Source organism: Argentina silus (genome assembly GCF_951799395.1).
Source record: "Argentina silus genome assembly, chromosome: 19".
NCBI classification, from domain to species: domain Eukaryota; kingdom Metazoa; phylum Chordata; class Actinopteri; order Argentiniformes; family Argentinidae; genus Argentina; species Argentina silus.
In genome coordinates this window covers 11,648,209-11,670,882 of record NC_139673.1, presented here as the reverse complement: position 1 = coordinate 11,670,882, position 22,674 = coordinate 11,648,209, and the positions used below count along the sequence as shown (strand labels likewise).

At 43.4% G+C, this 22,674-nt stretch overlaps 2 protein-coding genes across 2 annotated transcripts; both read left to right on the top strand.

The window, feature by feature from the left end:
* Positions 1-9,872: 9,872 nt before the first annotated feature.
* eif3m (eukaryotic translation initiation factor 3, subunit M) lies at positions 9,873-14,523 on the top strand. Its single transcript, XM_083690904.1, has 11 exons — positions 9,873-9,971; positions 10,621-10,753; positions 10,865-11,003; positions 11,142-11,265; positions 11,544-11,638; positions 11,865-11,948; positions 12,082-12,181; positions 12,345-12,426; positions 13,034-13,177; positions 13,563-13,623; positions 14,275-14,523. Exons 1-11 carry the CDS (start codon positions 9,930-9,932, stop codon positions 14,396-14,398), a joined length of 1,128 nt encoding a protein of 375 aa, XP_083547030.1. The 5' UTR covers positions 9,873-9,929; the 3' UTR covers positions 14,399-14,523.
* A 3,937-nt stretch (positions 14,524-18,460) lies between these two features.
* prrg4 (proline rich Gla (G-carboxyglutamic acid) 4 (transmembrane)) lies at positions 18,461-22,316 on the top strand. The gene is made up of 7 exons (XM_083691671.1): positions 18,461-18,690; positions 19,078-19,196; positions 19,311-19,474; positions 19,584-19,611; positions 20,072-20,213; positions 20,401-20,592; positions 21,075-22,316. Exons 2-7 carry the CDS (start codon positions 19,082-19,084, stop codon positions 21,100-21,102), a joined length of 669 nt encoding a protein of 222 aa, XP_083547797.1. The 5' UTR covers positions 18,461-18,690; positions 19,078-19,081; the 3' UTR covers positions 21,103-22,316.
* The last annotated feature ends 358 nt before the right edge of the window (positions 22,317-22,674 follow it).

Sequence of the window (22,674 nt, the reverse complement as noted above, 5' to 3'; positions counted from 1 at the left end):
TTTGAACACTCCAATACACAATTGGTGCCGAAACTATTTGTGAAAGAAAAACATATTTCAAGAGATTCACTTTGAAAGCCGTTGACCTTCTTCATTTTCCCGTATCACTAATATCCTCACTGACACCGTTACTGCGGCGATATTCAGTTTTGCAGCATGGCCCTATAATTTCGGTTTCGATTGTGAGGTGAATAAGATGCAAAGAAGGGTACTAACCAAAGCATGTGTGTGTGTGTGTGTGTGTGTGTGTGTGTGTGTGTGTGTGTGTGTGTGTGTGTGTGTGTGTGTGTGTGTGTGTGTGTGTGTGTGTGTGTGTGCTACAGTATCCCAAAGGCTGAGTAATAAATGGAGATGGTGACCCAGGCTTGGCTCGATGTGGGACGAGGAGGAATGTTGCAGTATGAAATTTTTTAGTACCATGACAGCTGAGAATACATACAGTATATAAAAAGAATATTAAAAATAAATAAATAAATACAACCTCAGAGATAAAAAATGTTCCCATAATCTTGATCTAGACACCCTTTGTGGTGATGATGATACTTCCAGCATTCCAGTGGTTGTTCCACCACAGATGAATGGACTAGAGGAGGCTCTCCACACCCTCTCTGTCTCTGTCCTGTCCTGACTGTGGTTAGCAGTTGACTAGACTGGATTGGACTGGACTGGACATTAGATGGGTTGTGTCTCATGTTGTAAACCTACTGAGTTTAAGTTATGGACCTAACACCTCAGCAGAAAAGGATGATAATGATGATAGCAATTGCGGATTGATTCCATATACTGTAGAACGTTATCAAGTGCTCAAAGTGTTTTATGTTATATAGGGTTGAACTCAAATCATCCATTACCAATGAATAGCACCCTCCCACACCTGGGATCCAACTATGGCCGACACTGGGGAGCTGCAGTCCTGCTGGCCAGTAAGGATAGCAGGCCGATTCACATCGCCACCTCCCCCCCCACCACCACCATCTGGAATTTCAGTCTGGGACTCCAGCAAAAGTCACTGACCCCTGATTCAACTTTTTAAAACTAGAAGGAGGGAGGGGGGTGGGGTGGGGGGGGGGGGGGTTAAGAGAGGGGAGAGATGGAGAGATGGAGAGGGAAGAGAGGGAGAGAGGGCAGCCGTCATGGTTGGTGAGAGTCCATTGTATCTTATCATTATCGTGGAGATTACAGCAGCTACTGGAGCAAGTCTTCGGTTTGGCCTTGGCTGAGGTTGAAATATGCATGCTAAGGAAAAGAGGACTTATAAACATTTTTGGATGTGAGGACATGCAGAAGCTTGGAGCACTGAGGCGGCAATTAAAAGCTTGCCGTTACTGTCTTCTCAGACTGCGTTGCGCAACAGAGGCCTTGATGACTTTTTTTTTTTTTTTCTTCACTTTTCACAATATTTTCCGATCAGACGCGTATGTCACAGTTCCTCAACACGATGGAAAAGTGATTGCATCATAATCAAAGAATACCATGGTAACTCCAGCACACCTTTAGATATTTTGGATTTATTCTGATCCTTGCAGTGATCTTTATCTTGGGATTTAATTCTTAAAAGGAAGCTTGATGATGTGAAGAGAACAGCGTGATCTCTGACTCACTCTATTTATGAGACAAAAATTAGAGCAAAGGCAGTGTTGTCTATCCCTGAGGAACACACAGCCATTCTGAGGATGTCCAAGTGGCCATTTTGAAGATACTAGCAAAGAAAAGTTATTGCTCCCAATACAATTAGAATGTTTTCATTCCACCCACTGGAAACAACAAATTATCTGGCATTAAAACCTGACTAGTCAAGTACCCTATACACAAAAGGTCTTCAGCAGATTGAAAATATCTCCCTCTTAAAAAATAAGAAAAAAGTATTACTGCTGACCCGAGACATATGCTGGCTAGGCCTCCCCCAGTGGAGTCATTAAGCAGGCCTCCATCAAAGGTGGCGAGGCCAGGAGAAACAGCCCCTTTCAGGCCCTATGACGGATGGTAGCCCCCAAATACATTCTCATTCCTCAGATCAATCTCTGGTTAACACCGGGTTTAAAACAACATGGTCTCAGAGAGGAAGGGAAATGGCCAATGCTGCTTCTGACCTCGAACAGGAGAAACATACAACTGAGCAGCCTTGTGATGATCTAAGTGAGTGAAATCAATGCTGAAGCTTTTTTCACCAAAAAGTGATTTGATAAACTACAGGTAGAGGTTTTAGTGACTTTGTGACCTTACTATAGATAATAGCATAATTGCATAATAACTGAACCTAACAATAAAATATTGTATTTCTGGAGAAACTTGACTGTCACTTGACATACTATTTTTAATCAGAAATGATAAATAATAATTGATGTCTGGACCAACCAGGAGCAACAGATGTTGTGATGGTGAAGCTGACCATGGCACAAACACACAATCTTTTCTAGGTAAGCATGGAATGAAGCTGATAACAAACCCACAGCCATGCGTTGCATTATGTCATCAGTTCCGATCTATCTGCTTGTGGCTTCTGCTAAATTCATACAATGTAAAACAAAGCTGACTCAGAACAATATCCCTCTATCTTCCCCCTCCACTTTCTCAGCACACTGATAGATAGTGACAGAAAGCGGCCTGGTAAAAAAAATAAAAAAATCATCACTCCATCATCACTCCAATCAACACTTTTCAATAATGTATGTATTTCATCTTGAATAATCTCCAGATATTTTAGAATGTGCTTAAATCTTTGCAAATATATTTTTTTTCCCCCATCCTTTTTTACCCTTCACCCAAATGTTAGAAAACACTCTTCAATTTTTAATTTTCTGTCCTATCAACTCTCAACACACTTCAAAGTGAGCTGGGTATCAGAATGGAGATAAGAGAAGGGGAGACATATCTTGGTGAGAACAAACATTTCTTTGGCTTGTGTGTGACACAGCACTAGTGTGGTGGCTGTCTGTTGAAGGTTCACACTCCCCCATGTCGCCAACCCCCACCCCCTCCCCCCCCACCCCCTCCTCTGCCACCTCCCTCAGACTCCTATAACCCGATACAGGAGTTCAGATCCACACAACAGGATATCCCTGGCATACACACAAGGGACAGTTTCAGAACAGACCTTTCACACCATGGAAGAAAAAACACTCAGATCAAACAAAGTCACGAAAGAATATGGTAAGACCCATAGTGAGAGTTTATTTTGTGCCACAATGTATGTACAAATCAAAGCCTCCAAATGAATGGTATGGTAGGGTCACAAGAGATCATTTAAATGTCAAAAACCAAGGTGTGCGAAGAGCATATAGTATTGAAGTCAGCATCATGTCTGAGTGTAAAAGAGGTGAGATATCAGACAGTGGGCAAAACGCTTTCCAGTAGAGATGAACGGCTTTATCTAAGATAGTCTGAAGACACAATGAAGTACAGTATCTAAGAGAGCTGGCACAGCTTCAGAGGAGGGAGAGAGGAAGGGAGGAGAGATACTGGGATAGAAATACAGGGGAGCGGAGTTGGGCTGGGGGCTGGGGGCTGGGGGCAGGGGGCTGGGGGCTGGGGGGGCTGGGGGCAGGGGGCTGGGGGCTGGGGGCTGGGGCTGGGGGCTGCAGATTGAAGTAAGCGGACAGGATCCATAGCCTATCACTGTAAGTGGTACTGCCAGCTGCCGGGTCACTGACTCACACAGCCCTCTGTCTGCCCACGCTCTCGTTCAAACAACCTTGAATTACACTATTGGTGGAGAGAACTCCAGCGCCACATTCCAGTGTGTAAAATGGTATGAGATTCCAACAGTATGGTCATGGTGACCAGTAGACAGAATACTGTATTTCACAGTGTGTTTCAGACTGTATTTCACTGTGAGTTTCAGATTGGATTTCACTGTGTGTTTCAGACTGTATTTCACTGTGTGTTTCAGACTGTGGAACTAGAGTGATGGCGACCAGTAGGTTGGCTCATTATTTTTTTTATACTTTGTTGGAATTGTTGGTTTACAGAGGGTTATTAGATTCTGTGTAAAGTAGCCTACAACATAAATGAAACTCAAAGTTTTGTTAAAAGACACAGCAGAGATGGAATCTCCATGTGTCATGGCAACAGGTGAGAGATCCACAAATCACAGACTAGCACTTATCTCCTGTCAAACTGAGCGGAGAGTGAACTCTGAAGAAAAAAGCAAACATATCCACATCATCTGTGGGATCAAAATCTGGCTGCAATAAAAACAGTGACAGGTAGTTAACGACCTGAAGTTTAAAAAAAAGTATATCAAAGTAACATTTCTGAGTCCCAGTACTCTCCGAGTGAGGCTCTACTTTTACACTCAGTAACCTCTGGTTCTTCACAGCAGGTGCTGTTGAGTCAGGAAATGGCCGGTAGGATAGAGGTAAGGATTATCAACCACAGTAAACCACAGTTTATGTACACACCCCACCAGCTGGGTCTGAGTAACACACAGTCTTTACTGATTACAAAGCTCACGCATATGGTTACTGTTTCATACAGTTGCATAACCGCTTCTTGGAACAGGCACATTTTCTGACTTTTCATTTTAGATGAAATGTGCTAAGCCTAACTATGAATTATCTTTTAAAAAAACAAACTAACAGTTGTTTGCTTCCGTTTCTCTAGCACTGTGACTGCTTGTGCCACTTATTCTGATAGAAAGTCTTACTTGAGATGACTGTGATGTAGAATTGATTCACCTCCTTTTTTATACAAATTGACTAAGTTGCTCTGGATAAGAAATTATAATATAAATATATAGAAATTACAAAAATCTAACATGTAAGTCTAATCAATACAATAGAAAACCAAGGCAATGCTATGACAAGTCAAATAAACAAAGGTGGGTGGATCACATTGAAGGAAATGGCTCAGCAATGTCTGTATCCACCAATCTGACCCGCTATTGTGTGCCAGAACACACACACATCCACACACACCAAAGCCAGTTAAGAAATACCAACAATGACAATGATGGTATCCACCACACACTCCACCAGAACTCACACTGAGACATATTTGTCTGCGGGTTATGAGTGGCTATATTTACCAGAGTCTGCATGAATGTGTCTGGGGAGTGATTGAAGGTGTGCATGGATCTCATCCCTTTTATGACATCCATTTTATATCTGTTTCCTGAACTTGTGAGTTTGTTATTCACCAGTGTAAGTTGATGAGATAAACAGTAAGCATTCGGCTGAGGAAAAATGGACAAATGACTTTTAGGCGATTCCAGTTGAAACTGGAAAAGGAACACTCCATGTCACAATCGCTACCTATCAGAGACCGAACCTGACGTTTCAGTCTCTGATCTGGAAGAACACCTCCTAGTCTTCTACTACGTGTATTCCCCAATGAATCATCTCATTACTTTTTTAACTTGCCTTTTTAACCTCAGTCACTCCTCACAGCCAGTGAGTGTACATTATATAAACACTCTCCAGTGAGACCAATTCATCACTCCCAAAGCCCTATTCCCTTTGCACTGACTGGGCCATTCCAGGCAGCACTGTCAGGATTCCTAGAAGATTGTGGCTCCTTGCTTCTGAGATTAGGTTGAAACAGAGCACACACATTCCACCAGGGTGAATTAATGACCTCAGATAGCTCATTGCTAACTGTGACCCCACAGTTTGATGATCGATAGCCATTGTTTTTAAAGTGAAGTGAAGGTGTGTCCTCATTAAGTCATATGGCATTTGAATGGTATCAGTGTTTAACATACAGTATGTTTTTTTCTTTCATACAGTATGTTTTTTTCTTGACATCTGTACTGCCTTTGGTAAAGCGCCTGATAATGCAATCTCATGTCAGTTTATGACATAGACTCATTGTAGACTTCAAGGTGGTGAATATCAGTCCACAGCTTCTGAGAGAGCCAAAAATAAACACAGAGTTCCTTAAAAACACTGCTTTTCTTCTTTTTAAACCTCATTTTGGATGATCTATTTTTTTCTCACAATCTGGCAGGTCAGGGGTCGATCAGGCTGTGGGTGCCTCTCAGTATTGATTATCTAGTGTGTGACCAGATAATTGATCAAAGTCATTGCAACAGCTATCTAAGCAGACCACTGGAATTCAACATCAGTCAAGGTACACACACACACACACACACACACACACACACACACACACAGACGCACGCACACAGGAGACAGGAGATATTCAAGGGCAATCATTCCGAAAACACCAAAGGTCATGTCTTCTGCTTTGAGAGAAAACAAGTAATCAACTAGATACATCACACGTTTATTATTAGATGAGGTAGTATGTGCAATCAATGTGTGTGTGCGTGCGTGCGTGCGTGCGTGCGTGCGTGCGTGCGTGCGTGCGTGCGTGCGTGCGTGCGTGCGTGGGTGCGTGGGTGCATGGGTGGGTGTGCGTGCATGTGTGCGTGCATGTGTGTTTGTGTGTGAGGGGGGGAGCAAGGAGGGAAGGGGTGGCAGTCAGGAGGTGTAGAATAATAAAGGGGTTAATAACACTGCATATTTCTGCCTGAACATCGTATTACAAGGTTGTGATAGAAGACATCCGCTGCTCACCATTACAAGTCTCCACCAAGATGGCTACAATGAAACATTCCTTAACCATCGATCCAAATCAGATTACTATTACTCCCAACTCTAACCTAAACCATTAGGAAGATGACAAGCTATCTCACCATGTATTTGTAGTTGGGGCTATTCCTATCTACTCAGTATGGAACTCACTCAGGCGATGCGCTCTTTGATGAGGTCACTGGCTTGACTGATAGATGAGCCCAGGCTTTGGGATTGGACAGTGGTTAGGGAGGTGAGGAAGACTGTGGGAACCAGACAATTAAAGGGAGGACAAGGGGCAGCCGTGTACGTGTGATGACCATGAGAGTGATGTAGCTAGGTGGCGACTGCCTACACTTGGCTGGCTCACTGACTCACAATACAGCCCTTTATCGTCACCAGAGAGGGCATGCTGTGACAAGCGGTCAATTTAATGGACATAAAGGACCACTAACAAATACAAACAGACACAATCCATAATGTGCTTTTACTGTGAAGAGAATTACAGTTTGGGAGGGAGAAAAGTTATTTCACAACAGAGGATGCAATTATGGTATTACCAACGTCCATACTGTTTTTGTGATAAAATTTACTAAGACAATTTCGTAGTACATTGTAATGCAAGGTACTGTAACCGATGTTCTAAAGTGAAAATGACACGTAATAATTTGAACTTTGCATTAACCAGGAATACTGACAGATGAGTCACCGGAAACACTGTGAGCTTGTAGAGTGACTGGTTAATTTCTGAAGAAATATGACAAAAAATGTCACACATACACACACACGTACACACACACACACACAGACACACCCACACCCACCCACTGCATAACAATTTAACTACCCACACAGCAGCTGTTGGGATTTACAGTAAAAATGGGCTGTCTGCAGTCACTACACACGAGGAAACATGAGCAATAGAGGGTTCAAGATAAGGAGGATGTGATCTGACACGCAGGCAGTCTCAGACTGAGATTCAGACCAAAATTCACCACTTAATTATTTTTTTTTACTCTAAGTTACTCTAAGAAGAGGCATGTAGTATTTAGGGTTGACAATTTACATGCAGGTCTAGTATGCTTCCATTCATGCCCTTTAGGATGACCAATTCTATAGGAGTTTTCCAACTTCTAAAGGAATGATGAAATTGACTCCTCAAACCTTCACTACATCAAACTATACAACGTCCTCTATTGTAAAAAGTCAATGAGACACATATTCACTGTGGAATTTAAAAAATATTTATCCAGAGACCAGAGGTTTGCTATTCTTCCATTCAAGGTCAGTGGGGGAAAAAGGAGAACAATTGTGGACGTGTCTATCTAGAACAACAATAAGCAACAACCAGGCCTTTACACTCAAACTGTCTCCCCACGAGGCTGATGACGCTCTGTCAATAAGGGAAGCCCACATCAAACTGTTGGGGTTTAGCAGCCAAGTTTAAGTGAGCGTTTTTCGTCTTTCAATAAGACACCATGCATAATATCTCTCTGGCTGGATTGGGAGTTTGGATAGAGCTAGAGGTCTGTTAAAAAAATATATAAAATAATATATCAGAGATGCCGTTGTCCTATCAGCACAGAGGTGAAGAGGAATATGTTCAAGAGATGCTTGGCATGTCCTTTCTTTTACATACTGAGGTTAATATCACAAGTTGGCATTTTAACTACCTCTTAAAAAAGACAAAAACAATGTTTCACATGCACCTGGAGCTTCAAAGCCCCCCAAAACGTATATTCTACATTTGAAATACAACAAGCCCTTGACAACAGCTGTTAATCAGCTAATGAAAGAGTTACACAAGCACACTTTTGGGAGAAGCGGCCGTAAATTGTCTTACTGTGACAGTGTAAGAGGGCAGAGAGAAAGTGAGGGGGGGGGGGGGGGGGGGCGGGGGTTGGGGGAAGTTGGTACCAGGCACTCTCTAGCTGTGGATAGTGACGCATTGCATCGAGCACTATGGTGAAAGACTCCACCATTTCCCCTTAGCATACTATTTTAAGATCTTTATCTTGCGGAACATAATAAAAGGAGTTCAGCTCTGTTTGACCGTAACTGTTACGAGACATACCTGACAGGCATGCCTCAGAGAAGTTATGAGTTGGCTATGAGTTCTACAAACTCTCCATCTCTCTCTCTCTCTCTCTCTCTCTCTCTCTCTCTCTCTCTCACTCACTCTCACTCACTCTCTCATTTGTCATATACAGTACATGAATTCGAAAATGAGAATTTTCTCAGAGAAAAAACCCAGTCACCAGGTTTGATTGAAGATAGGGGGTAGGGCCCCTGTTTCAGCAGACTTACAGTAGGTACATAACAAAGCTCTCCAGCAACCAAAGCTGTAACTCTGACTCTAACTCTGAGTAAAGTTGTGACAGTCAACCCGCCAGGACCATGGCGGTCAGGGTCAGGAGCATGTATCAGTTTTATGAGATGGTAAGGGAGGAAGGAGAGATCCTCCATTGTTTGGAAGAGGGGGGCACTCAGCTGTAACTTGGAGAAGTATGGCCTGACACCTCAACAGTTGGTAACCTGAGCCTGCTTTTAGGGTCAACTGCAGCTCCAGTTACAACCTCCCAACCCTTAACCCTCCCACCTCAATCACTCCAGAGGAAAGTGGCCTGCCATAATCACAGCAGCCCACTTGATATACAGGCCCTGGTCACATAGCTCTGGGTCAATGGGAGTGCTGTGTAAATGTGTACTCTTCTGATGTTCACAATGTGTCCGGCGTGGAGGGCAGTCATGGTGGTCCTGGCGGGGATGTAATTCAAGTAGATAACCTCCCTGTGAGTATCACCTTTACCTCTTAACTCTCATCCAAGACATCCAGGGTTTAATCCTCCAGAGCAAAGATTGATACATGGATAAGAAGGGGTGAAAGGATGGTGGGGACATGGATGTGGGGTAGTTATCGTCTGAACCATAAACTTTGAATGCTGTCTGAGCTGACGTTATCCAGTCCCAGCTGGTGGCACATCTAAAAAAATAAATAATAATAAAGCCTACATTCTGATTATACCAAACTGCTATAATCAAATAATAATTTAATTTTACCTTTAGTGTAGGTTACTGTGCCTGATCAAAAAGAAATGGTGAGGAAAGCAGTAATATAATATAATATATATAATATAACTCATAATAATATGTCATGATACTATTTCACTAGTTACAGCTCTATATGATTGCGTAAAAAAAAAAAAAAAAAACGTATACTTATATACTTATAGAATACTTTCATTCGGATTGTAACCATTGACATAATTGTGATTGTTAAAATGTGCACTGTCCCTTTAACAAGACGACCCCGGAAGAACATCATGGTCACCGGCAGTTTTGCATTTTCTTTTCCTGTGGCCTCAGCCGTGGTACGAGCGTGGATCTGATCTAGGCTCACTAAAATCATCCAAAATGAGTGTCCCAGCTTTTATCGACATCACAGAAGAGGATCAGGTACGGCAGAAGTGTTTTAGGCAGATGTTGTTTCAGACGAATCAACACGCACGCATGGCAATAGGTAGACAAAGCTTGCCAGATGCCATTAGCATGCTAACATTAGCCACTTGCTTGCTGAGTCAAAGCGCTTGACTGGCTGTTTAGCTAGCTAGCTAGCGTTGGTAGCCAACTGGTTCCATCAGTGTCCCCGCAGGGTCGCCTATAACTCGCAATATACGCCCAAAATCATTATTTACGTTGAGTCAATATGCCTTCTCAATTGCAGCGTGATGTATCCATAACAGGACAGGGTCACGAAAAAGGAGCATCTTATTATTGTAGCCATCCTTGTTGACAGCGACTTGATGCTGAGCCTACTAGCTGGGAGTGAGATCTGAGAAACACTTGGTTTACCTTTCATCAAGTTGAAAATAAATAATATCGATTTCATGCCCGTTGTTTGTCTTAATTTGCATGCCTGTGCTGCTTTTGTTTCGAGTAGGCAGCTTTTAATTTCATTCAACAGTCATGTTTAATATTTGGCCTATGCGTAATTTTGAATAATCTGTCATTGCATTCTTTATTTCTCCTTAACATAAGATGCCCTCACTTTGCGTGTTTACCTTGGTATGTGAAATAATAGTGTGTTATCATTTCTTGTTGACAGGCTTCGGAGCTTCGAGCCTACATAAAGTCCAAAGGAGCAGAGATCTCTGAGGAGAATTCCGAGGGTGGGCTCCATGTAGACCTAGCTCAGATCATCGAGGCCTGTGACGTTTGTCTCAAGGACGACGACAAAGGTGAGTGATATGGGAGGGAATTCCCATGAATTATTATGATGAACAGAATCATAATGTATCTCTCTACTTGTACAACTTGTGATTGATGGTTCTCTCTCTCTCTCTCGCCAGATGTGGAGAGTGTGATGAACAGTATTGTGTCTCTGCTGCTAATCCTGGAGACGGAGAAGCAGGAGGCTCTGATTGAGAGTCTGTGTGAGAAGCTGGTCAAGTTCCGCGAGGGAGAGAGGCCCTCCCTCAGGATGCAGCTGTGAGTCCAGACACCCCTCGCTCTCTCTCTCTCTCTCTCTTGTTCTCTCGCCCTTTCAATGTGAAATAAGGGATTGATAACCCCTGTTAGCATCCTCCACATCACCTCCCAGTGACTCTGTCTATTTTGATGTTGTAGGTTGAGTAACCTGTTCCACGGTATGGATGAGAACACCCCAGTGAGATACACCGTCTACTGCAGTCTCATCAAGGTGGCGGCCACCTGCAACGCCATCGCCTTCATCCCCACCGACCTCGATCAGGTACCGTCCGCTCACTGTGCACGCTCGTCAGCCACAGCCCCTGTCTTCACAGTGCTCTCATACAACGCTCACCTAGGTGTTAAGTCCACGTGCTCACATTTGTTCATTCAGGTTCACAGCCACATGCACAAACTAGGCTTTATAGTGGACCGGATCATGTTTACATGGCTGAGTTTTGGTACTGGTCTGATAACAACATGGATGTGGTGGCCGAGGTCCAGTCCGGTCGTTTTACAGATGATTAACGTGTGTGTGTGTGTGTGTGTGTTGTGGTTCAGGTGCGTAAGTGGATCACAGACTGGAATCTGAACACAGAGAAGAAACACACACTGCTGAGACTGGTCTACGAGGCGCTTGTCGACTGCAAGAAAGGGTAACCAATGACTACATTATCATCATCATCACACAGTTTGTTACCGTCATACAACCTGTCTGTCTGACGTCACCTGGGAGACCGTTCTGTCAGATTTTGGTGTTCGCTTGTTGTTTTTTTTACGAATTGGCTTCATCCCTCTCTTTGTTACTTACCAGTATATGTCTAGTGAAAGTCCATTGGGTCGTGTCTCACCATAACCGTGTGTGTGTCTTTCTCATCACAGTGAGACTGCAGCTAAAGTGATGGTGGAGCTGTTGGGAAGTTACACAGAGGACAACGCCTCGCAAGCACGCGTAGATGCCCACAGGTACACACACACAGACACACCTCCGTCCTTCCACCACTGATCGAAGTAAACCCCTTATTTGTCAACAATATACGCGGATAAATGAGCTGTCACGCTTTGCTGTCGCTCATCCCTCCTGGGTCACTCTCCTCAGATGTATCGTCCGCGCTCTGAAAGACGTCAACACCTTCCTGTTCGACCACCTCCTGGCCCTCAAACCTGTGCGCTTCCTGGAGGGTGAACTCATCCATGACGTGAGTATTAAACCCACGTCATGTGCTTTTAATCACCGTTATTGGAACTACGGCAGCAGACTTGAATGTTAAAGTTGGTTGAGTGAATAATCGTCGATTCATAACCATAATAATGATATCTGAGGATCTGATCTATTCCTCTCTGCTCTCTTCTTTCCTCCAGCTCCTAACCATCTTTGTGAGCGCAAAGCTAGCGGCATACATGAAGTTTTACCAAAGCAACAAAGACTTCATCGACTCCCTCGGTGAGTCATCTCAAGAAGAAGCTTGTTGCTAGTGACCTGGCCGCAGAGATCAAGTGCACTGGAGTGGACACACACACACACACACACACACACACCATGCCTAGACTAATCCAGCGCCCTCTGTGGACACAGGGCAGGAATGTGTGCGCGTCAGCAACACAGCACCACTACAGTGTGTCCACACTGCTGAACGTTGAGGTGTAATTACCGTGGTGGCCCTCCCTCACAGGAGTGCGTGGGGGACGAACTGGCTCTCACAGCAGACATCGTCGAGCGGTGTTTGTGTTAATATGTGGAGATCCGCTGGCTTTCTGCTCTGATGAACACCCACGTCATGACCGAAAGGGACCCCTCCCTCAGTACTCATTTGACTGTGTCCTTGGGGGTTCCCCTTCCCATCACTATGTTGCACATCATTTTGATAGACATGAATATATTTTGACCATAAAATCCTCTCCCTTTAATTCCAGGGTTTGAATGTTAGGTCACAAGCAGGGCATCTGTAGTTAGCTGTGGTCATTGCGTCATTGTTATCTCATCTAATTTGCCGTGATTGTCTCTGTCTTGTTACGTGTGTGTTCTGATGAGCCTGTGTTGGCGTTCCCAGGCCTGTCTCATGAGCAGAACATGGCTAAGATGCGCCTGCTGACGTTCATGGGGATGGCGGTGGAGTCCAAGGAGATCTCCTTTGACACCATGCAGCAGGAGCTGCAGATCGGAGCTGACGACGTAGAGGCCTTTGTTATTGACGGTACGACGAAGTCCCTCGTATCCCATCTGACCATTGCGGTTATGCAACGCAGCAAGACTGACGTGCATGCGCACCCACCCTCTGATGTGACTCCGTAAATCCCCACTAAAATATCATCCTTTCCCTAATATCCCTTATCCCCCCCAGACAAAATTGGTGGTAAACAGGATGTCTGTAGGTTTTTGTAGATACTGTTATACAGCAGGAGCCAATCTGGCATAGGACCATGGTTTGTGTATGTTACTATTACTGTCCCGATGATTAGCTTCCTCTTAGATTTGATTCCAAGGTCACAGTCTCTTTGAAAGTTGCCTTGACATGCTGAGACGGTCCTCAAAACGGCTGCCTATGCCTCAATTCCTTCCTGTCTGCTTTCTGTCCGCAGCTGTCCGGACCAAGATGGTGTACTGCAAAATTGACCAGACGCAGCGAAAGGTTGTTGTGAGGTAAGATTTAAAAAAATATATTATGTTCCGTTTTGTAATATGGTGCCCATATTAAACTGTTAGCTCATAGTTTAATAGGTTATTGTTAGGGCCTTGACCACATAACGACCTGAGTAGGAAAGTCTCATGGCCCTGTCTCTGGCAAGATAAGGCCCTACTGGAATAAGGCTACTACAGTGTGTGTCTGTGTGTACATATTGGGTCAAGGCTACTGTAGCTTCCTACAGAGCTGCCTGCTATGCAATCAGAGCTTATCTTTTGTCCTCGTCCTGTGTGCAAAATAGGTTTTTCACATGTGAATACTTATTTTTGTTGCTAGTAATATGAATGCTATTGTTGATGGATTTCCTCAAAGGAAATATGTGCATCTATTTTTAAACTTGGTGAGAAAGAAGGTTCCTTTTGATTTTAAAAAAAACATAATGATGAAAAAAAGTTGCGGCCTGGCAATGTTGACCTATTAATCATAGGATTATGCAGTGTGCATGACCACTTGGATAATGTATACCTTCTCTCAATATTTCTGTCAGGGTGTGACTTAAAGCACTGTATTTCTAATTTTGTCCTCATGGATGCCAGTTATGACTTCAGACTCTTGTTTTCCGTAGGCCATCAGATTTAACACTCTCTCACTTCTCCCCTTCCCCTCAGCCACAGCACACACCGCACCTTTGGCAAACAGCAGTGGCAGCAGCTCTTCGACAGCCTCACCTCCTGGAAGGCCAACCTGGCAACCGTGAAGACCAGCCTGCAGACCCTGTCCCCCTCCGCTTAATATCTCCCCGCCCCCACCTACCACCAACCCAAAAATACTACCCTCCTTTCCCCTGATCTCCGACCCCCAGGTTGAATCTGTCACCATTTTTATATTCACCCAATAAAAGACAAATGGAGATCTTCCATAGTTGTTCTTCATGTTACTCTGTTCAATAGCTGTTGTTTTTTAATATCTATGAATAACAGGTACTGTTGTACTGTAGAAGGATGCAAACTGACTGTACCAGATTAAGATGCTTCAACGGCAAGTTTACCTAACACACTACCACTGTCATGGCAGCAATGCCAGACTAAGTTGCCATTACATAATTGTACGTTTGTGAGACTACGTACAATGGGGTTTCTGTTTAGCTGTGAATGATGGCATGCTGGAGGATGACTGGAAGAGGAAAGAATGCTGTTGGCGCATAACAGAAAGATGTATAGACTCAAGTGTATTTTTAAAAATGCAGTTGGTAGAGCATGGCGTTAGCAACGCTAAGGTTGTGGGTTTGATTCCTGCTGGGACCATATATACTGAAAAATGCATGCACTCACTGCAATGTAAGTCGCTTTGGATAAAAGCGTCAGCTAAATGCCATATAATATTAGTATTATTATTAACTAAATAGTACAGTAAAGCAAACATATCACATGCTATGGTGCGTTCCCCAATGAAGCTGTTCTCCGGTGTGCGCTTCCTCTGGCGATCCTCAGCATCTGGTTCTGCTTACGGCCAGAGTGGCAGGGTGAGATGGGCCGTGACTCGAGCGCTCTTACTGAAGGTGACAAAGATGACTCGCCTGGTCGGGAACACTGGGAAGCGAACTGTTATCCACGCCCTCAAACTGACCCCCGTCGGTTGAGATCAGGTCGGTGCTAGTTTCAACACCTTCTTAGGTTGGGAGAATGCTCCTTCAGTCACAGTGTAATGTTAATACAGATGCTTGAGAATAGAAGTCGAATGTTGAGTTGTTTTAAGTTGTGTTGACTTTACAGATGCCTCCCTCTTGTTGCTAAAAGAGAAAAACAATTTGCTGTATCACTCAAGTGTGTTACCCTCAACACAGGCACCGATCCAGAACATTGTGATATGAATTACGATCACGGACAGTATGTTGAACCAGGCGTAAGAGATTTAAAAGGGTTATGTTGAAGTTCTCTCCCACGGGGACTGTGATGAAATTGGAGCTGTTTGACGAAGTACAGACAGTCACACTCATGCTCAGAAACCCTTGCATTCCATGCGTATGTACTGTATGAACTTCTTTTAGATAACTGCCATGCTACTGATGCCATGAAGTCAATGTTGCGGAAAGTGGTTACCAGCTCTCTCTCTCTCTCTCTCTCTCTCTCTCTCTCTCTCCCCATAGACACGACTGTACAGTCAGGAGTGCAACAACACTTAACCTGTGTTCTCGTGTGTCACAGCCCTGGCCCCAAGCCTGCAGAAGCTCACCCCTCACTCCCCGCCCAGTGTCTTCTGGGAGCAGCATCCCCTGGTCTTATCAGTGGGAGTAAATCACACAACACTTTCCCAGGAGCACCACCTCATCATGAACACAACCTCATCACGGTCACCAGCGTAGAGGGGTACGGAGGGGGCAGATAGAGACTAATGTAGTGAGAGAGAGTTAGGGTTTCAAGAACATCTCCTCTATCCTTACTACCTTGGTTTTCTCTCTCTCCCTCACTTAAATCTCTCTCTCGCCTCCCTCTCTAACTCTCTCTAATTGGTCTTTCAGGCCCTGAGTAACTGTTTCGTGGATGGTGTGCCACGTGAGATCTTCCAGTTGGTTCATCTGTTGCATTTCTCTTGACCCCTGACTTATCATGATCGGAAAGCAGTTCCTCACAGTTCAGTGCTGAAAAGCAAACACGCTGATACTCTTATCATAATCTGTACCGACCCTTTTTAATCATGCTGCTCAGGCCACTCATCATATTGTAGATCTATTGAGCTTGGATGAATTTGATTGTTTCAAGAGCTGTAGACGTGTCTCTTGTGTAGACCAGTACAGGCCTAATTCACAGTACATGATGTCTCTTGCTATCAATAAAAAAGTCTAAGTAATGAGTAATTCTATTTTAATCAAAAGCTCCCACACTGTAGGAATTCCCCCCGCTGGAGAAATATAATTTTTCCATAACATTGTATTCAATCATTATGTTTTTGCCATTATAACTAGTCTAAGAAGAGTGCAGTACCATCTGACATCACACACCAGATAAAGTCAGGAATTTCACTTTTACATCACCCTTTTTTCCCTGTAACATTCCTCAGATCAAATCTGAAACCCGGACAGTATCCAGATACCCAGCGGAGGACAGGAGAGGAGAAGAGGTCCTATTGCCTTTTAATTAGCACCCTCCTTTCGTCAGAGAGAGTCAAGTTAACTGCACCATATCTCTGCTTTATATAAACAGTGGCCTAGCACCTCTGGGACAAATATGATAGAAATACATCTATTTCCACTGAGTGTATGAGACATAAACACACGTGTGTAAAGACACATGATGGTTTGCCGGACAGGAGCAGGCTATGTGTGCTGATGTGATACAAACCATGTGTTATCAAACCCCTGAAATGATAGCGGCCATTTTGTTATCATTAGTGAGCATGTCTCTGAGGTCGCCGCGGTGACAGGCATACTTGGTGGTAGAGCAGGGAGAAGTCGTTATCATGTGCGGCTCAGCTCTACCTGTCTCTACAGTGGCCCATCAGGGTCAGGAAACTGTACTGTAGATGTATACATATATGGCCTGCATTGTGCCAAAGACATGGCCCTGTTCAATCTGTTACCGTCTCACGGCCTCTCCAATGGTACATTAATGCTATGATACTGACATTGTTGAGCCCATACCAACCATACAGAATCATCCTTCCCTTATAAAGCTTCCTCCACCACACTGACTTATTGCTTACTAGAGGTTTTTGGCCCATTTAAAGGTTGTTAAACTAAGCCATCCCTGGAACTGAGGGCTTATGCGGCTAATTTATATGCTCCAATTAAATGTGCAGAGGGAGCATTGTGAACACCACGAGGAGCACTCTGGGTACTCAAATGTTTAACTGTCTGGGGTGAAATATTACATAAAAGGGGTGTTTGTCCTGTGAAAAGGTCTTTAAACTAGGCTGTCCCTTTAAATCCCTGTAAATCTTCAGGACAAAGGTTGATTTGCTGAGACAGAGGTCACAAAACAGACAATATAAGAATCCAGACCATGAAGTCATATCGTCTGCAGTTGAGAGGAAATGGGTGTCACACAAACAACGGCCTGCACTATATGAGAACTTGGTTACAACAGTCAGAGGTCGTCTACTTTATACAGTGTATTTTCGTGAACCTCAAATGATATGCTATTTGAGCTCTCCCATATAGATAACAGTTGTGTTTTGTTTTATAATAACACAAGGTAGTGGGCAGTGTAAAACCAAGCCAAAGTAGCATGTTATGATAGTTTTTAGTGTGGTATCTTACGGTATTGTATGCCATTTAGCTGACCTTTCAATCCAAAGCAACTTACATTGCAGTGAGTGCATACATTTTTCAGTATATATGGTCCCAGTGGGAATCAAACCCACAACCTTACCAACTGAGCCACAGTGGAGGCTGTTCCAGTGGAGGCTCCAGCCTCTTTAATGGTTTTAGATTTAAAGGACTGAGGACCGGCTAAAGGGCGATTGAAGAAATTAGAGGCCACTGTAGAGGAACTTCATGTCTGTCGGGATGACGCAACAGGTGTAGAGTGATATTTTGGGAGGTGTTGTGGTTGACGGTGACTCAACCATTCTCAACAATCATGGGGACATATGACCCAGGTGACCTATAAAACAGGGATGATGTGTGATGAAGTGTCTATTTTAACAGAGGTGGGTGAGTAGGCAATTGCCTTCCAGCTTGTAATGTAATCATATATATCAGTTTGTGAAAGTCTATTTGCTCACTCTCTTTGACAAATATTTCAGTCCTGTATCTCATTTCTGCATATTGATCATGTTCAGTGGTTTCAAGTGCCATCTAGTGTCCACGTTTGGTTTAGCCTCATTTTACAAATCAGTTTATCCAGGTGAAGACATTGATTAGTAGGGTCTGTACAGGTAGGCGATTCTACTCCAGAACAGGAGGTGAAGTCACAGTTGGTTGGAGTAAACAGAAACTTTTGATTACTGGATTACCATTCGTTTATCGAGTTATCAAATTATATCAGAATATGCGATGTTCTTGAAATGATGTTTATAGGCCTACTGTTGCGACGTTGTGAAAGGAAATCTCGTAATAACACAGCTAATATCGCCGATTGTTCAAGGTAAAAAAAATCATATTTTTTGTTTCACCTTATACCGTGGATTTCATACGTGTGTTTCGTGGTATTGTTCGAGTGTTTCTTGAGCAGTGTTTCGTTCTAGGTTTCACTGTTTCTAGTGGCATTTAGGTGTATTTTCTATTTCTTGAACAGATAATTGTCTGGCAAAAACGAAAGTATAGGCCTGGTCCACTGTAGCCATTCCGTGCATGACTAATACAGATCATTTGCATGACTATGTCCTCCTTAGTCATGCACGTATGATTAAGCCTCCTGTAGATGAACAGCCCTTGATAACAACTGGGTGTGTGTATGCGGCCCCTATGGAATGAAAGTTCTAACTCACGCAATCTAGCCCGTCTAATGATCCACCCCTCTCATCTACTGCAGGTGAATGGCAGCGATGCTTATATTTTTACTCATACTCTATCAACTGCTTCCCTTTGGAGACTTTGCTTGTACGAAAAGGTTATTGCACACCACAGAGACAGAGGACCAGGCAAAGGAAGGTAAGATCTGAGTGATAATCGCATGGAATCGCATAGGAGATGGTCGATTTAGTGCTTGCAGAGAACGTTTGCATCAATCTTGTTCCATCCATTCAAAGTGATTTGTTCCCCTAGTGTTTGTGGAAGAGGATGAAGCAAATAAGTTCTTGGGACGCCATCTATTATTCAACCGATTTGACTTTGAGATCTTCACTCCTGGCAATTTGGAGAGAGAGTGCATTGAAGAAGTCTGCAACTATGAGGAAGCACGAGAGGTCTTTGAAAATATCCCAGAAACAGTTAAGTGATGCATTACACGTGGAGCTAAAATGCAAGCAGCTAGCACTTGATGAAATGTTGGTTCATAACATGACAACAAACTGATCTTGTCTCCATGTTACTTTGCAGGATGTCTTCTGGAAAAAGTACACAGAGGGTAAGAGAGGTGACCAGTTTGTCTGTTTGCTACTGTGATGGCTCATACTTCCCTCACTACACTAGAAGGACCACGTTATACATGGGAGACAATAGATATCCTCTAGCAATAGGGTAAAATGCAAAACAATCTGTTGTAACTTATTTAAGAAACATGCAATGTGTCAGTGTCACATGCAAAATACTGAAATGGGTTCCAAAACCAGTTCCTTTACCTGTTCAACAAGCAATGTAGCTTTCCTGCCTCAAGAGCACCTTTTGTCGGTGACTAGATTGTGTCACTATTTCGTGGCTAGTAATTCTCTGGTGACAAATCATTTTCTGATGAGATTCGTAAATGGTCAGACAAATAAGAACTTATTTCACAAATCATTATTATGCCTGCACTACACTACACTACACTACAAAACCTACACACTACATAGTGTCGATGGTGCTAATGTTGTGTTCGGACCCCACAGAAAAGGCCAAGCGGCCATCTCGGGTAGATGTGACGTCCCTGCTGGTGGGTCTGATCGCGTCTGGCGTGGCCATCGTCATCATAGGCCTGCTGGTCTGGTACTTCTGCCAGGGCAGGTGTAAGCGTGACTTATCCCGGCCAGGGTGAGTAACAGCCATTACTTTGACTGGGAATGATGGTGGGAACGGGCTGCTTGGGATCAGTCATTTTAGAGTAGTCTGAGTGTATGTGACGTGTGTGCGCAAGCTTAGATGCTGATATGTGTACACTGCATAAGTTTTGAAAGAGATACTGAATAATGTGTGGTGTCTGTGTGTCTGTTTGTGTCAGGTCTGCCAGGGTGCGTCCGAGACGCAGTAATGCCTCTCTGATCATGCGGAGGCTGGAAGAGGTGTCCCTGCAGCCTGTGCTTCCACCCCCACCTCACATAGAGGAGGAGATAGAACCCCCAGGGCTGCCCTCCTATGAGCAGGCCATCGCCAAAGCAGGACCCCACGACGCCCCCCCTCCTCCTTACCCTGGGTACACGCTTACATACAAATATGCATTCGTACATGGTGATGATGCATGTTAAACCTTCCTCTCATACTCGTACCCACACATTCACACAAACATACACTCACCAAACATTTATTAGGAACACTATACTAATACTGGGTAGGGCCTCCCTTTGCTCTCAAAACAGCCTCAACTCTTCGTGGCATTGATTCCATAAGATGTTGGTGCATTATCATGCTGGAAGTAGCCATTAGAAGATGGGTAAATTGTGGCCATGAAGGGATGCACATGGTCAGCAACAATACTCAAATAGGCTGTGGCATTCAAGCAATGATTGATTGGTATTAACGGGCCCAAAGTGTGCCAAGAAAACATTCCCCACACCATCACACCACCTCCACCATGAGAAGCTGTACAGGTGTTCCTAATAAAGTGCTCAGTGAGTGTATACTGTGTGTGTTATTTAAGCATTAAAGTGTTTTTTCTTTTTTTTGTCTTCTCTGTAGATCTCGACCTGGAAGTATTCGACGGTAACATCTTATACCACTTTGGAGGAATATCTGCATGTTTGTTCTCAGCCATTGGCAAGATGTTGTTTTTATTTTTGCATTGTAGTATACTGTAGTTTTATTGTTTGACATTGTAGCATGTAATTTGATTGGATTGTAATACCCTGATCGTTGTAAATCACCATGACTGGCTACCTCTTTCCCTTCTTCACCTATGATTCAGAGATGATATTTATATTTTCCTTATTCCTTATTCAATATCAACAGACTGTCTATGTTTTAGCTGTTTCTTTGACAGTGCCAAAAATGAATTTCACTCTATTCTTCACTTAAGTAAGCTATTTGGGGATTTCATGTATCCTATAAATGGAAAATGAAATATGACAAACCATATTAGGTGAACACCCAGTACTGTTGCCAGGTTGAATAGTGATCCAGTATGAGTATTTAGTAGTAAGAGCTGAGAGAAATAATTATCTGACATATTTGGCTGTTCAATTGTGCATGCTTTGTTGGTGGCCAACATTGGAGGCTGATGGAGGTAGAAATTGTGTCCTTCGATTTCTACCTCCACCAGCCTCCCCTGGTGGCCAAGTAGTCTCAGTTTAATGACATCACACCGCTGTTATATGTGTGTCCCAGGATAGTCGTCACTCTCTCCACTGAAGCTTCATTCATTAATGAGGATGACAACCAGGCCATGTCTGTTCAATTGCTGTGACAGGGTAGCTTTTCTAAGGCTTTACCGCCATAAGTCTGGATCATTAGCCATTCATTTCTGGCCACTGACGAGTTGTGGGCTCTGTCTTTCCATCTAAGAAGAAATATGTTTAATGAAAACTACATGCGCTGTTCACAAGGTTATTCATTTTGTAAGGAGAGTAATGTGACATTAGCGTTTTACACCTGGACACTAATGTGTATTAGCTGTGTTTCATCTCTCTTTGAAGTCTATGAAGGTACTGTCATATGGGCCTGCTGGTGACTGCTTCCTGGTTCCTGTCAGAGACATAAATAGACCCTATCAGAAGCTTGGCTTATGTACAGCCCTTATCTGTTCCTGTTTCTTAAGATGTAATGTCTCTGTATTTAATTTCTATGAACGATGCCAAATGTCAGGATGACATTATGGAACAATGTACTGTATGTTTGCTGCTCCTTGAGTGATTTTAACCTTGACTACTGTCCTTGAAAAAAGGTAAACTTTGTCAGGGGATCTTTTAATAAATTCATATTTTAATTATGTATTGTCTCACTAAATAATATTAGGATTATGTTGCATTAATAACCCTATCTCTTATTGGTGAAATCGTAGTATTGGTTTGCAAACAGTAACCAGCCTTACAACTCTCAAACAGCAATTTTTTATGGCAAGGGTACTTCATAGTCAAAACTCATGAAGGACAATAAATTCAAATCCCAAAGCCTGTTTTGAGCACACACACAATGTTATGCACTGTAAGGATCTCCACAGTCAATGGCCCTAACATATGGGGAAAGGCGGAGGTCCGATTTCCACGCTGTCATTAACACATGAAGACAAAGTGTATGGAGTTATACATCATGTCCATCAAATGATTTACAGTGGAAAACATTC

Coding starts and splice junctions, on each gene's coding strand:
- eif3m (XM_083690904.1), top strand. CDS start 9,930: ATGAGTGTCCCAGCTTTTATCGACATCACAGAAGAGGATCAG. Junction 11,004..11,141: donor CCCTCCCTCAGGATGCAGCT/GTGAGTCCAGAC, acceptor TTGATGTTGTAG/GTTGAGTAACCTGTTCCACG. Junction 11,639..11,864: donor CTTGTCGACTGCAAGAAAGG/GTAACCAATGAC, acceptor TTCTCATCACAG/TGAGACTGCAGCTAAAGTGA.
- prrg4 (XM_083691671.1), top strand. CDS start 19,082: ATGGCAGCGATGCTTATATTTTTACTCATACTCTATCAACTGCTTCCC. Junction 19,197..19,310: donor AGAGGACCAGGCAAAGGAAG/GTAAGATCTGAG, acceptor TTGTTCCCCTAG/TGTTTGTGGAAGAGGATGAA. Junction 19,475..19,583: donor TTGAAAATATCCCAGAAACA/GTTAAGTGATGC, acceptor GTTACTTTGCAG/GATGTCTTCTGGAAAAAGTA.